Here is an 11,668-nt window from a genome sequence, read left to right on the forward strand (position 1 = left end):
CGTGGACGGCCGACATATTGCGGGAAGCAGCAGATGTCCGGTATATAGGAGGGAGCTAAACCGCACAGGAAAATGAGATTGCTACAAATCAATCTCAATCACTGTGAGGCAGCTCAGGACCTGCTCTCGCAAACCATTCGAGAGTCGAATGTCGATGTCGCGGTTATTTGCGAGCCATACAGAAACTACGGCGGTGCGACTTGGGCGGTGGATGCGTCTGGCAACGCCGCAATCTGGGCGTGCGGAAGACAGGCCATTCAGGAAGTCATGGCCCCCCCGGCAGCCGGTTTTATAAGGACGAAGGTCAACGGTGTCCATATTTACAGCTGCTACGCTCCTCCTAGTGCAACCTTAGCACAATATGAGGAGATGTTAGACAGTCTGGTGTTGGATGCTAGAGACCGCAGCCCTAAAATCATTGCGGGCGATTTCAACGCGTGGGCCCTGGACTGGGGAAGCCGATCGACGAACACCAGAGGTCAAATTCTATTGGAGTCATTTGCGGAGCTGGACATCGTGCTGGCCAACGTTGGATGCGTGCCCACCTTTCGAGGAAGAGGGTTGGGTTCGATCGTTGACCTGACATTTGTTAGCACTTCACTGGTGAGGGGGATGGCTTGGCAAGTGAGTGAGCACTACACCCACAGTGACCACCAGGCCATCTTCCTCCACATTGGGAAGCGGGGAAGCAGTCAACGACGCTCTGGAGGTGGAAAGGCTAAGGCGGTTGGCTGGTCTATCGGAGCTTTCGACGAGGAGATATTCCTGGCCGCATTGGAGGGAGCCCATGATCCGGATGGAACAGCGGTGGAAAGGGTCACACAGCTGTCTCAGCGTGTAACCGAAGCATGCGACGCTACGATGCCACGACGACGTTTGCACCACGGCAAGAGGCCAAACTACTGGTGGAACACGGAGATCGCTGCCTTGAGATCCTCTTGTCTCCGAGCGAGGAGACTTTCCCACAGGACAAGAGGAAGGCCGGAGCACCAGGAGCGTGAGGAAGAATACAGGGATCTGCGAAGCAACCTTAAGAAGGCCATTCGGAGAAGCAAGCGGGAATGCTACCAGAAGCTCTGCATGGAGGCTAATACGAATCCGTGGGGTACAGCCTACCAAATTGTAATGAAGAAGATCCGCGGGCGAAAATCACCTCAGGTGACATGCCCACGGCTCTTGTTGCAAATAATTGCAACTGTTTTCCCGCAGCAGGAGCAGGACGAAAGAGAACCCCAACTGGCAGCTCAGCAGGACGTCTTCTCGATCCCTGATGTTACCGAAGAGGAACTTTGGGAAATCTGCAGACGTATTGGGGACAGCAAGGCTCCGGGATTGGACGGAATTCCGAACAGGGCTCTGAAGGTGGCGGTCAAGGCCAGACCAAGGTGGTTCGCAAGCACATTCGAATCGTGCATGGCGGAAGGAGTGTTTCCCGCCCAGTGGAAGAGGCAGAAACTGGTCTTGCTACCGAAGCCTCGAAAACCACCCGGCGTGCCCTCTTCATATCGCCCTATTTGTCTCTTAGACACCATGGGGAAGATGTTGGAGAGGGTGATATACAACAGGCTGCTCCCGTTCATCAAGCTTGCGGGTGGTCTTTCAGAGCGGCAATATGGGTTTCGGCGAGCCCGTTCTACGGTCGATGCAGTAGCAAAGGTCGTGGAATTGGCTCGAAATGCGATGGCCATGGGCAAATGCTGTGCTCTGGTGACGCTGGACGTCAAAAATGCTTTTAACTCAGCCAACTGGGGCTGGATTAAGGGCGTTTTGGCCAAACTGGGTGTTCCTAGCTACTTGGCTCGGCTCATCGAGAGTTACTTTTCGAATAGACTTCTCTGGTACGAGACGGACGACGGGCCGAAGGAGTACATTGTGACAGCAGGTGTGCCTCAAGGTTCTGTATTGGGACCGCTGCTGTGGAACATAATGTACGACGGATTGGTTTTGCGGACGACTTGGCGGTAATTGCAATTGCAAAGCATCCCGAGGACGTGGAGCTTTATGCAAATGAAGCCATTCATACCATCAAGTCATGGTTACGAATGGCCAAGCTGGACCTGGCGGACGAAAAGACGGAGGCGGTCCTCATTACCAACCGTAGGAAGAGCAATACGGTTACCATCCGGGTTGGTAATCGTGAGGTCGTCTCAAAATCGGTTGTCAAATACCTGGGGGTGATGATCGATGCCAAGCTGAGTTTCAAGGGACACTTGGATTATGCGCGAGAAAAGGCAGTAAATGCCAGCTCATCCTTGCAAGGATGATGCCTAACGTGGAAGGGCCGAAGTATAGTCGCAGGCTACTCATCGCGGGAGTGGTGAGGTCGATCCTGCTATACGCGGCCCCTGTCTGGGCGGGAGCGTTGAACCACGCGGTCAACCGGAGGAAGATATGTTCGGCATACCGGCCAATTGCGCTAAGGGTGTGCAGCGCATTTAGGACGGCGTCGACGGAGGCAGTGTGTGTTATCGCAGGAATGATCCCTATAGATCTTCTAGCGAGCGAGGCACACTGGCTCTACGAAAAACGGAAGGCAAATCCAGCCGAGGTGAATACGGATTTCCGAAAAGCCATCAGGAGAGAGTTGTGTGGCAAGTGGCAACAACGATGGGATAACTCCGACAAGGGCAGGTGGACCCATACATTGATCCCGTGCATCGAGAAATGGGTCAACCGAAAGCACGGAGAATTGAATTACCACCTGACACAGTTCCTTACGGGACACGGTGGCTATAGGAAGTACTTGCATCGCTTCGAGTTGGACGAGTCTCCCAACTGTCCTGAATGCGGTGCTACACTCGAGGACCCGGAGCACGTTATGTTCTATTGTCCCAGATTTCTACACTAGAAAAGGAGGTTGAACAGCATCTTAGGGGCGGACATCGAACCCTCCAACCTGGTGGAAGAGATGTTGAAGTCGGAGGAAAACTGGATGGCGGTAAATGAGGCAGTAGCCGTGGTGCAGGCAAAACTCCTGGAGTTGGATCGAGCTCGGAAGGCGGCGCGACGGAGACGTGACATGGACGAGCTGGTATAGCGAACCAGAGCCTCCCCCGCGAAGTAATACTTCACGGTGGTCCCGCGGGGAGGGGCGGAAGAGTGGGGGTGGTTTTGGTGGGTGTGAATCCCACACACTGCTGCAACCTGGCGCAGCAGCGTCTTTCTAAGATTTCCACCTCCATCCATAAAAAAAAAAAAAAAAAAAAATCTTCATCAACATATATAATGCATATATATACATTCAAACATATGTTTATCTCGAGTATACAATTAACTGAAAAAAAAACTAGAAAGGTTCCTAGATTTCGTATAGATACATCTTTGTGAGTTTTTCAGATTACTCGGTTAGATAGATTCTGAAAACGAAACTGTTTCCCTTTTGGGGCTCAGTATCGAAAATGGAACCAGTTTCGGAAAGTACTAATTAAATCCTCTCATTTGATACCCCACACAGCCATATTTTATAAAAAACATTTTGTATGCCCCTTTCGTCTCCCCGTTGATTTTGTTTTACACAAAACCTTAAAAAATGCTGGTCGATTTGTCATAAGCCATGGCTTACCTTTTCCTCTAACACTTTTTGTAATTGCAAAAACGAAATACCATAGCAAAGGAACCGTTATTATTTGCATATGCACAGATTAACGAGCAAAAAAGTATTGGACATCACTAAGTTGTAAGAATTTTGGAAAGCAAAACCACAAAGAACCGTTAGGTAGAATTACACAATTAGGCAAAAGGTGTTGAGTTTTTTAAAAGCACTAATCCTAGTGTGATTTTGATTTTGAGCGAAATCGGTCACAAAGGACAACAGTTGTCCGTAGAAGTGAAAAATTCAATTATCAGTCAGGCTGTCTGAGATCGAAGTATCGGAAATAGTGACTAGACCCAGAACAATTGTGCATTTTACAATTAAAAAGTTTAAAGAAAGAAATTCAGTTAGCAACAAACCCAGATCTGGTCGACCAAATAAAATTGGCTGAGACTGCAGAGCGTTGGCTAGTAATTAAAAAGGGTACCAAAAACGAATGCCGCGAAATTGACAACAGCTACCAAGGAACATTTAGACATAGAGGTTACACCCCAAACCAGCAGATATTGCCTATTTTCAAATAGCTACGAAGCCAGGTCAGCTCGAGAAAAAACATATATTTGCAAAAAGAACCACAAGGAAAGGCTTCAATTTGCTCGGGAGTTTACGTACTCCCGCAGGGTTTTGGTTTGGATGCGAATGATTGTGTACAGAAAGCCAAACACTGAGTTGGAAAAGCGAAATATGGTGTTTTGCGGGTGTATGGAGGCGTCGGAGGCGGGAAATATAGTGCCAATCAAAGAGACTATGGACTACCGATACTATATTAACATTTTAAAAGAAAATTTACGTGCCAGTGCCGCGAAACTCAGAATCGAACGAAGCTATGAATTTATCAGGATAACGACCCAAAGCACATAGCTCACAACATAAAGCTTTGACTTCTTTGCAATTGCCCAAATGCCATTAAAACGCCAGCCCAAAGCCCCGATCTCAACCCAATTGAGCATGTATGGAGTATTTTGGAAAAAAGGCTAAGTGACCGTCACTTCACTAATGTTTACCAGATGGAGGAGATGTTGAAGGAAGAGTGACTGAAAATCGACGCAGAAACGACAAAAAATTATGAACAATCGATGCCACAACGATTGCGAGAAGTTATTCGTCGTAAAGGAAGAGCAACAAGATATTAACTTTTTTTCTTATTGAATTATTAAACTTATTATACTTTATATTATACTTTTGTTTTATAATAATAATCGTTGGCGCAACAATCCATGTTGGATCAGGGCCTTGAAGTGTGTTAGAGCACTTCATTCAAGACCGTAACGGTACACTAGGAGGCAATGTGGTCAGCATTACGCTCGCCCGAGATTATTACCCTGATTTGACTCAGGTACTCATTCACAGCTGAGTCGACTGGTATCCGACGTCAAATCACGATACAAATCCCACTTTTGTTTTATGCCGAATACTTTTTTTGCTTTGGAATGGCCGACGAAGATAAAAATGGCTCCTTTTTGTTAATTTACCTTGTTTTTGTAATTTAAAAAAGTCTTTCAATAAAAACCGAAGTATTTTATGTTTCAAAATATCAAACATTATTTCTTTGTTGAAAAAATAATTTTTTTAATATTTTGTAGGATATTTGCAACAATGGTCACATGTCGAATACTTTTTTGGGTCGCTGTATATTACGTCAGAATATTCATTTTCGCGTGCTACTGGGACTCACGAAACGGATACAGAATGTGAAAACAAAATTTACCTACCCCTTTGCATGTATGGGGAGCCCACCTTTAAACTGCAAGCAAATTTATGCTACTCACTATATGCGTGGTATTTTGCAGTTCCCATATGTCTACCACATTTCATTTCAGTAGGTGTAGCCGTATTGGAGAAAACTGGATGCGACAGACAGATAGTAAACCGATTTTAATAAAGTTTTGTTTTACAGAAAACTTCAAAAAGCGGGAATCGTGCGGATTGAATTAGAGCTGTATAAGAAATGAAATGAAACCGATAATAGCGCGGCGGTGACAGTGGAACATAAAGAAAATTTGAAAAGGCAACCATTCCAAGAATATTTCATAAAATTCGAGCCTGCATTTGAACATAGAACCAAAGCCTTGAGTACATATTCGTTGTATTCTACTCAGGACAGATAGGCAAAATGAGATACTAGGATAGCTTTGAATACTCAAGCCTCATATATTAGGTCTGTTATATCTCTTGAAATCGTCCATTCAATGACTTCCTGACTGCAACTTTCGCAGCCTTTTGCTAACCTGAGAACATTTCCGACAAAAAATGTGTAAATTTTTTCCTGATGAAAACTTTGCCGAGATATTTTCATCTAAGATATGAGGAGGTCGGCAGATGCAATGAAATGCAAAGGCATTTCCTCATCTTGCTCAATTTGGGTATATCTGGCTGACCCCCTTTTGTTGTATGCCATAATTCAAGGAGTAGCGCGTGGATTTCCATGTCCCTTCTAAGAAATAACAAAAATGTCACTCTATAACCCTCAAACTCTTTCACGAACATTTTACCCATTGAATGAACTTCTGTAGTTTCAGACTCAATCGTGAATGGCTTAATGACTTGACAATGAATCGCTTAATGCCTAATGCTAGTTTTGTCCGTAACCTCCCTATTACTAATAACTTCATTGAATCGCCCAAGTTTAAACAGCAGGTTAGGTTTGGTGACACTTCTTCGCTGAATATTAAGTCCGCCATTTATGTTGCAGATTTTGCTACCGGTAAAATAGCATATATCTCTGCCTGCAATAAGCTCGTCATTTTCTCCGGACGCCAGGTCTTTCCGAAAACACCTCTGAGTCTAACCCACCTGGATATTATTATATCTATAATGTTGCCTTCATCCAGATCGAGCAGGCGGCGCGAGATCTTGGGCTGCACATCAATGAAGGCAAGACAAAATATATGGTGGCAACGTCAGCACCGAAGACGAATCAACCAACAACATCAAACCGCACTGGTCAAACACAAACGCGAACAAGAATAAGGATATTAGAATACAACTTTGAGACCGTTGACAATTTCTCCTATCTAGGGTCGAAAATCACAACCGATAACAACTACGATGATGAAATCCGCGCACGGTTGTTGTCAGCCAACAGAGCCTACTTCAGCTTACAAAGACTGTTCCGCTCGAAACGTCTCACCATAGGGTCAAAGCTCTTACTGTACAAGAGTATGATCTTGCCAGTCCTCATGTATTCCTCGGAAACCTGGGTTCTTAGCAAGAAAAATTTCGAACTCTTGGCCGCGTTCGAGAGAAGAATCCTCCGAAGAATTTTTGGCCCCATACATGAGGATGGACGATTCCGTAGCCTACACAATGACGAAATCTATGAGCGATACCATGACCGTCCGGTTGTGGATAAAATTCGGCTCAATAGGTTACGGTGGGCGGGTCACTTAATCCGTATGGATGAAGATGATCCCACCCGGAAAGTCTATAAGGGCAATATCTATGGTAGGAAAAGAAGACGAGGCAGACCCTGCCTAAGATGGAGCGATGGCGTGGGCCAGGACGCCAGACAGCTTTTAGGGATATCGAATTGGTGGACCTCGGCGCAAAACCGGGATGTCTGGAGTTCCTTATTAAGGCAGGCCTAGACCGGATACCGGTTGCTGCGCCGTTGATGATGATGATAATATTGAAAGGCTCGTGACCATTTGCCGACCATTCTTGCCTTTTGTTATTACAACAAAGTATCTGCTTCCTTTTTAGCCTTTGTCCCATTTCTTAGTGAGGTTAGCTTGTCTAGACCGGATTTTCCACTCTTCTCGATCATAGGCTTTGTTTAACTGAATCGAGAGGCTTTCAAATCACCATCAAGTGTTGTTTTAGTCGACCTTTTCTTTGTTTTCCAACGACTTTGATATTCGGGTGAATCTATTTGTGAGCAAGCGAGTTCTCGTCAGTGCAAATTGCAAAATCGCAAGAGGGTGGAGCAGTATCCACGAAAAGGAGAACATGACTGGGATTAATTTGTTTACTTCCTGGCACCGTCCATGTGTCATTTCTCGACGGGATGGAGACCCGTGCTACCACGTAAACTAAGGTGAACGTCCGATAATCAGTATTTTTTCTTGGTGGATCTATCGCGGAAGCTGTCACCAACAAAGATGAGGTAGGATTTAGGAGATTAGTCCCAACTATACCTTATTTATCTCTTTCTTTGACCTCAACATTTCAAATAAGGAAACGATCGTTTAGTAACAAAAGGAAATTAAAGTAGATAAGGCAGCTCACGAAATTTCGTGTTAGAGTTAGCAGTGGCTGGCCATCGGTTGTAGAACAAATGGTAGATGTCTCACCAATAGGCAAAGAAATTGGGAGGGTTTGTCGTGATATATGTAAATGCTTCCGTCAACTTCACGAGTCTCAGAGGTTTAAACGCTTTTGACAGCAGCCTAGTGCTAATCAATACTCTCGATCAGAATGTTTAACATTTGCATCGAAAGCAAGAGAGTTGCCAACTGGTCGACGAGAGACAGATTCCAAAGATGGCCTATATTGAGTCTGGAGGGACCGACTCTCTGTTCCCTTGCAAACGCACGATACTCAAACGTAGTTAAGCGACCATCAGGTGATGATCCCTTTCGTGTCAGTGCCGCTTTTGTTGCCCACATCCAGAAGATAATTCCCAAGTCTACTAATGATGGCGATATCACCGATCTTACTAAGATGTTCATTGCCATTCAGAGAAGCAAGTAGGGGCCTAGCGACCGGACACACAGGATGAACTGTATTTACTTACTGGCAGATCTGAATGGTCTATTTTTAACATATTTAAATTCTTAGGATAATATTTCTCTTGTGGTTGACTATATTTAACCCAAATCGATATTTTTACCATCCCCTCCGTCAACCCTCTTTTGAAATCGATCTCATTTCTCGACAGAGCCAGCCAATCCTGCTGCGTCCTCTAACAACACTCCAACATTTTTTTCAGGCATGATATTCTTATGATTTTTGCTTTGTTAATAATGGTCAATACTTAGTAATCCCTTTCAATGGTTAATACTTAGTAATCCCTTTACTTGATCTCTGCAGTCTGTTTTTAAGGGTTTGTTCGCAAAACAACAAAACCTTATTAAAATCGGTTCTCTGTTCTTTTTTGCTTGGGAAATCCAAGCTCTTACCGACTAAAATCTCCAATATTTTCTTCACATTCTCCCCCCGGGACCACCGTTCTGCTATTGCTTCGCGGGGCTGTTCAGTTCTTAGCTGTTCACTCTAAACGAGCTGCTACCGCTTTGCGTGGCGTTAATTCTAGGTCTCCACTGCGCTTCTGCTGCTTTTAGCTGCTGGTGGATCCGTTTCACCATTGCAACTATCGCGTCCCATGCAGTATTTGATTGCACCATGTATCTTATCAGATCTTCCACCGTTAAACGAGTATTTAGCTCTGTTTCAAGCTTTCTCCTTTAACTTTTAAACCTTGGCCAGACAAAGAAGACATGTTCTGCATTTTGGGCTGCATCTTCCCACGTAGGACAAACGAGGGATACATCTGGACCGAACCTATAGATATAATTCCTGTATCCACCGTGTCCGGTTAAGATCTAAGTCAGATCGTAACTCGTTTCACCGTAGTTCCGCATAGTCCACATACTTATGTCTGGGATAAGCCTGTGTGTCCGCCGGCCATTCTCCATGCTATTTGCCATGTAGCCAATGACCGCATACTCTCATTTTGCTTGTTTAGGTTCGCTTCCTAATTATCGTGCAGACGACTTAACCAATATGCAGCTTGAAGGTGTCTGCAATTTTCTCCGATTTTTATCGCCGGTGCCCGCACTGGTGCCTCGTATAAAAGTACAGAGCTGACGACTCGCGATAAGTGTAATCGTCGACTGTGTTTCGGTCCTCTTACGTTTGGAAGCAACCTTACCTGTGTTGAGCTGATAGTCGCCGCTTTCTGCTTAGTAAGCTTTAAGTAGGGCTTAAAGCTCAGCTTGGAGTCGAATATTACCCCCAAGTATTTCAGCGATGGCTGAGAGCGAACAACATGTGCTACGATACAAATTTCAACAATTTTCTGTTTCCGCCGCTTCAGCCCGTGGCCTTTTAGCCAAGCCTTGCCTGTCTGCCCGTCTATTTGTCTGTCTGTCTATCAAACACACTTTTCTCAGAAACGGTTATACCAATTGACACGAAATTCGTTGAGAAGCTGCATGCAGTGAATGATAACTTTTTACGTTCCGATTAAGGAGGGCCTCATACATGCAAGGGGTGGGGGGGGGGGGGGGGGGGGGGGGGTTCCGTAAGTGACAGAAGCTCACCGGTAACTTTGCCGTGTAAATTTATTTCAACTAAATATCACACTAAAGTGAGTAGTCTGACATGCTAAATGCACTCAAATATACTCACAGAAGAAAGAAACAAAACCTTTCATAACTGAAGCGCCGAGCTTCACGTTTCCCGACTTGTTGTTTGTTTATCCTTGGGACTAGTATGATATGTAAATAATATAGAATAGGGTTATAAATAATGATAATTCAAGATACTAATGTCGAAAATATGTTTTCTCGGATAAAAAGCTGGTAACAAAACCCTGGAGTCCCATATTGAGGGTAATTTACGTGCATATGACTACCAGAAATAGGTAAACGTAAATAAGCATATAACCCAGGCAGAATAATGATTACTTTTATCATATTAAGCATTAGATAATATGTTCCAAAGTAAGACACCGAAGAATGCCCGCACTGATCTCTTGTCAACCAGCTGGATTTGTAATCAATTTCATTAAGCAAAAATAACGAACGAATTATGATGTATGAACTCTATGTAATCTTATCGAGAAGAACGATCGATTTCTAATGCTCCTAGACTGGCTATAAAAGCTGCAAACCGGACGACATATTAGCCATAAGTCCATATCTACCAGAAAGAAGATGAAAACTGGTAAGTTATTCTCCTTACACCTATTTTACCTATTTGCTTAATTCTTCATTTTTTGGAACCTTTTCAGTAGTTCTGTTGCTGCTCCTGAGTTGCATTTCCATAGCTTTCTCCGCTACGGTCAAATGTACGTCTGGAGGATGCGCTACCAGTTCATGTAAATTTGGATATACCAACGGAAATGATGGGAAGCCCAGTTGCTCTGATGCATCCCAACTAAAAAGTTGGAGGAACAATAACGATCCTGTGCACTATTGGGTCTGTGAGGCTGTTGGCAAACCAGCTGTGTCAAAAATATGCTCGACTAACACCCTATACTTAGAGTCAGCAGGGAAGTGTGTGTGCGTTGATGATTGGGTTTGGACACCACCCTGTGATCCAGAAGATTTGAGTGCAGGAGAGGGTGGGTCAGCTACCGGAGGCAATGGCGGGGGATGCTCTTAAGCATAGACATAAGCAAAGAAATAGCCACAGGACAACAAATAATAATTCCAAAGTCTTTCAATTCTATGTAAATAAATATTTAGTTGGATATTTATAGCATACTAAGAGATGTACTATAAAAATTAGATACTTTCCAGAATAAATAAGTGGTTACAACATACGTACCAAAAAAGATGTCGTTTGTCGTTAACATTCGCCGCAGTCAGTAAGATTCACCCCGCCGTGCTACTCCATACTCGTGAGAATTAAATAAGTAAACAAACTTAAAACACAAACAAGTTGAAAACCGAAAGCTCAGCGTTTCAAATATGAAAGGTTTTGTGCATTTCTTGTGTAGGAACATTTGAGTGTAAAACTGTTCCATTTATACGTAGCTTGTAATGAAGCAGCTCAGAATACTGACTTTAATGGGATATTGATATTCAATGTTCTGGGTTGCAGTAAATTTACGCAAAAGAGACAGTTTTGAGCAACTATAACTTTGTCAGAAGTAGTGGAACTTTCATATATATGTCATGATATGGTACTAATTGAGACCTTTCATTTGGTACTATATACCATTAAATTAGGTGAAAAATTATCCACCCACCTTTTGAATATATGGAGGCCTCCTTTAAACTCAATGTAGAACAATATAACTGGCATGCGTTCACACCAAATTTCGTATCAATCGGTACAAACACTTCTAAGAACAGACAAAGAACCGCTTTTAATAAGGTTTTGTTTTGCACCACTGCTCCGCAACAT

The 11,668-nt window shown here is 44.0% G+C and overlaps 1 protein-coding gene across 2 annotated transcripts; it reads left to right on the forward strand.

The window, feature by feature from the left end:
• The first annotated feature begins 10,320 nt into the window (after nucleotides 1-10,320).
• On the forward strand, nucleotides 10,321-11,093 carry LOC119648374. 2 transcript variants are annotated; one of them, XM_038050102.1, is made up of 2 exons: nucleotides 10,321-10,480; nucleotides 10,548-11,093. In XM_038050102.1, exons 1-2 carry the CDS (start codon nucleotides 10,471-10,473, stop codon nucleotides 10,919-10,921), a joined length of 384 nt encoding a protein of 127 aa, XP_037906030.1. In that variant the 5' UTR covers nucleotides 10,321-10,470; the 3' UTR covers nucleotides 10,922-11,093. The 2 variants fall into 2 exon arrangements, with proteins under 2 accessions (XP_037906030.1, XP_037906031.1); XM_038050103.1 differs by having other exon boundaries at nucleotides 10,443-10,480; nucleotides 10,551-11,093.
• Nucleotides 11,094-11,668: the final 575 nt, after the last annotated feature.

Source organism: Hermetia illucens, chromosome 2, assembly GCF_905115235.1.
Source record: "Hermetia illucens chromosome 2, iHerIll2.2.curated.20191125, whole genome shotgun sequence".
NCBI classification, from domain to species: Eukaryota; Metazoa; Arthropoda; class Insecta; order Diptera; family Stratiomyidae; genus Hermetia; species Hermetia illucens.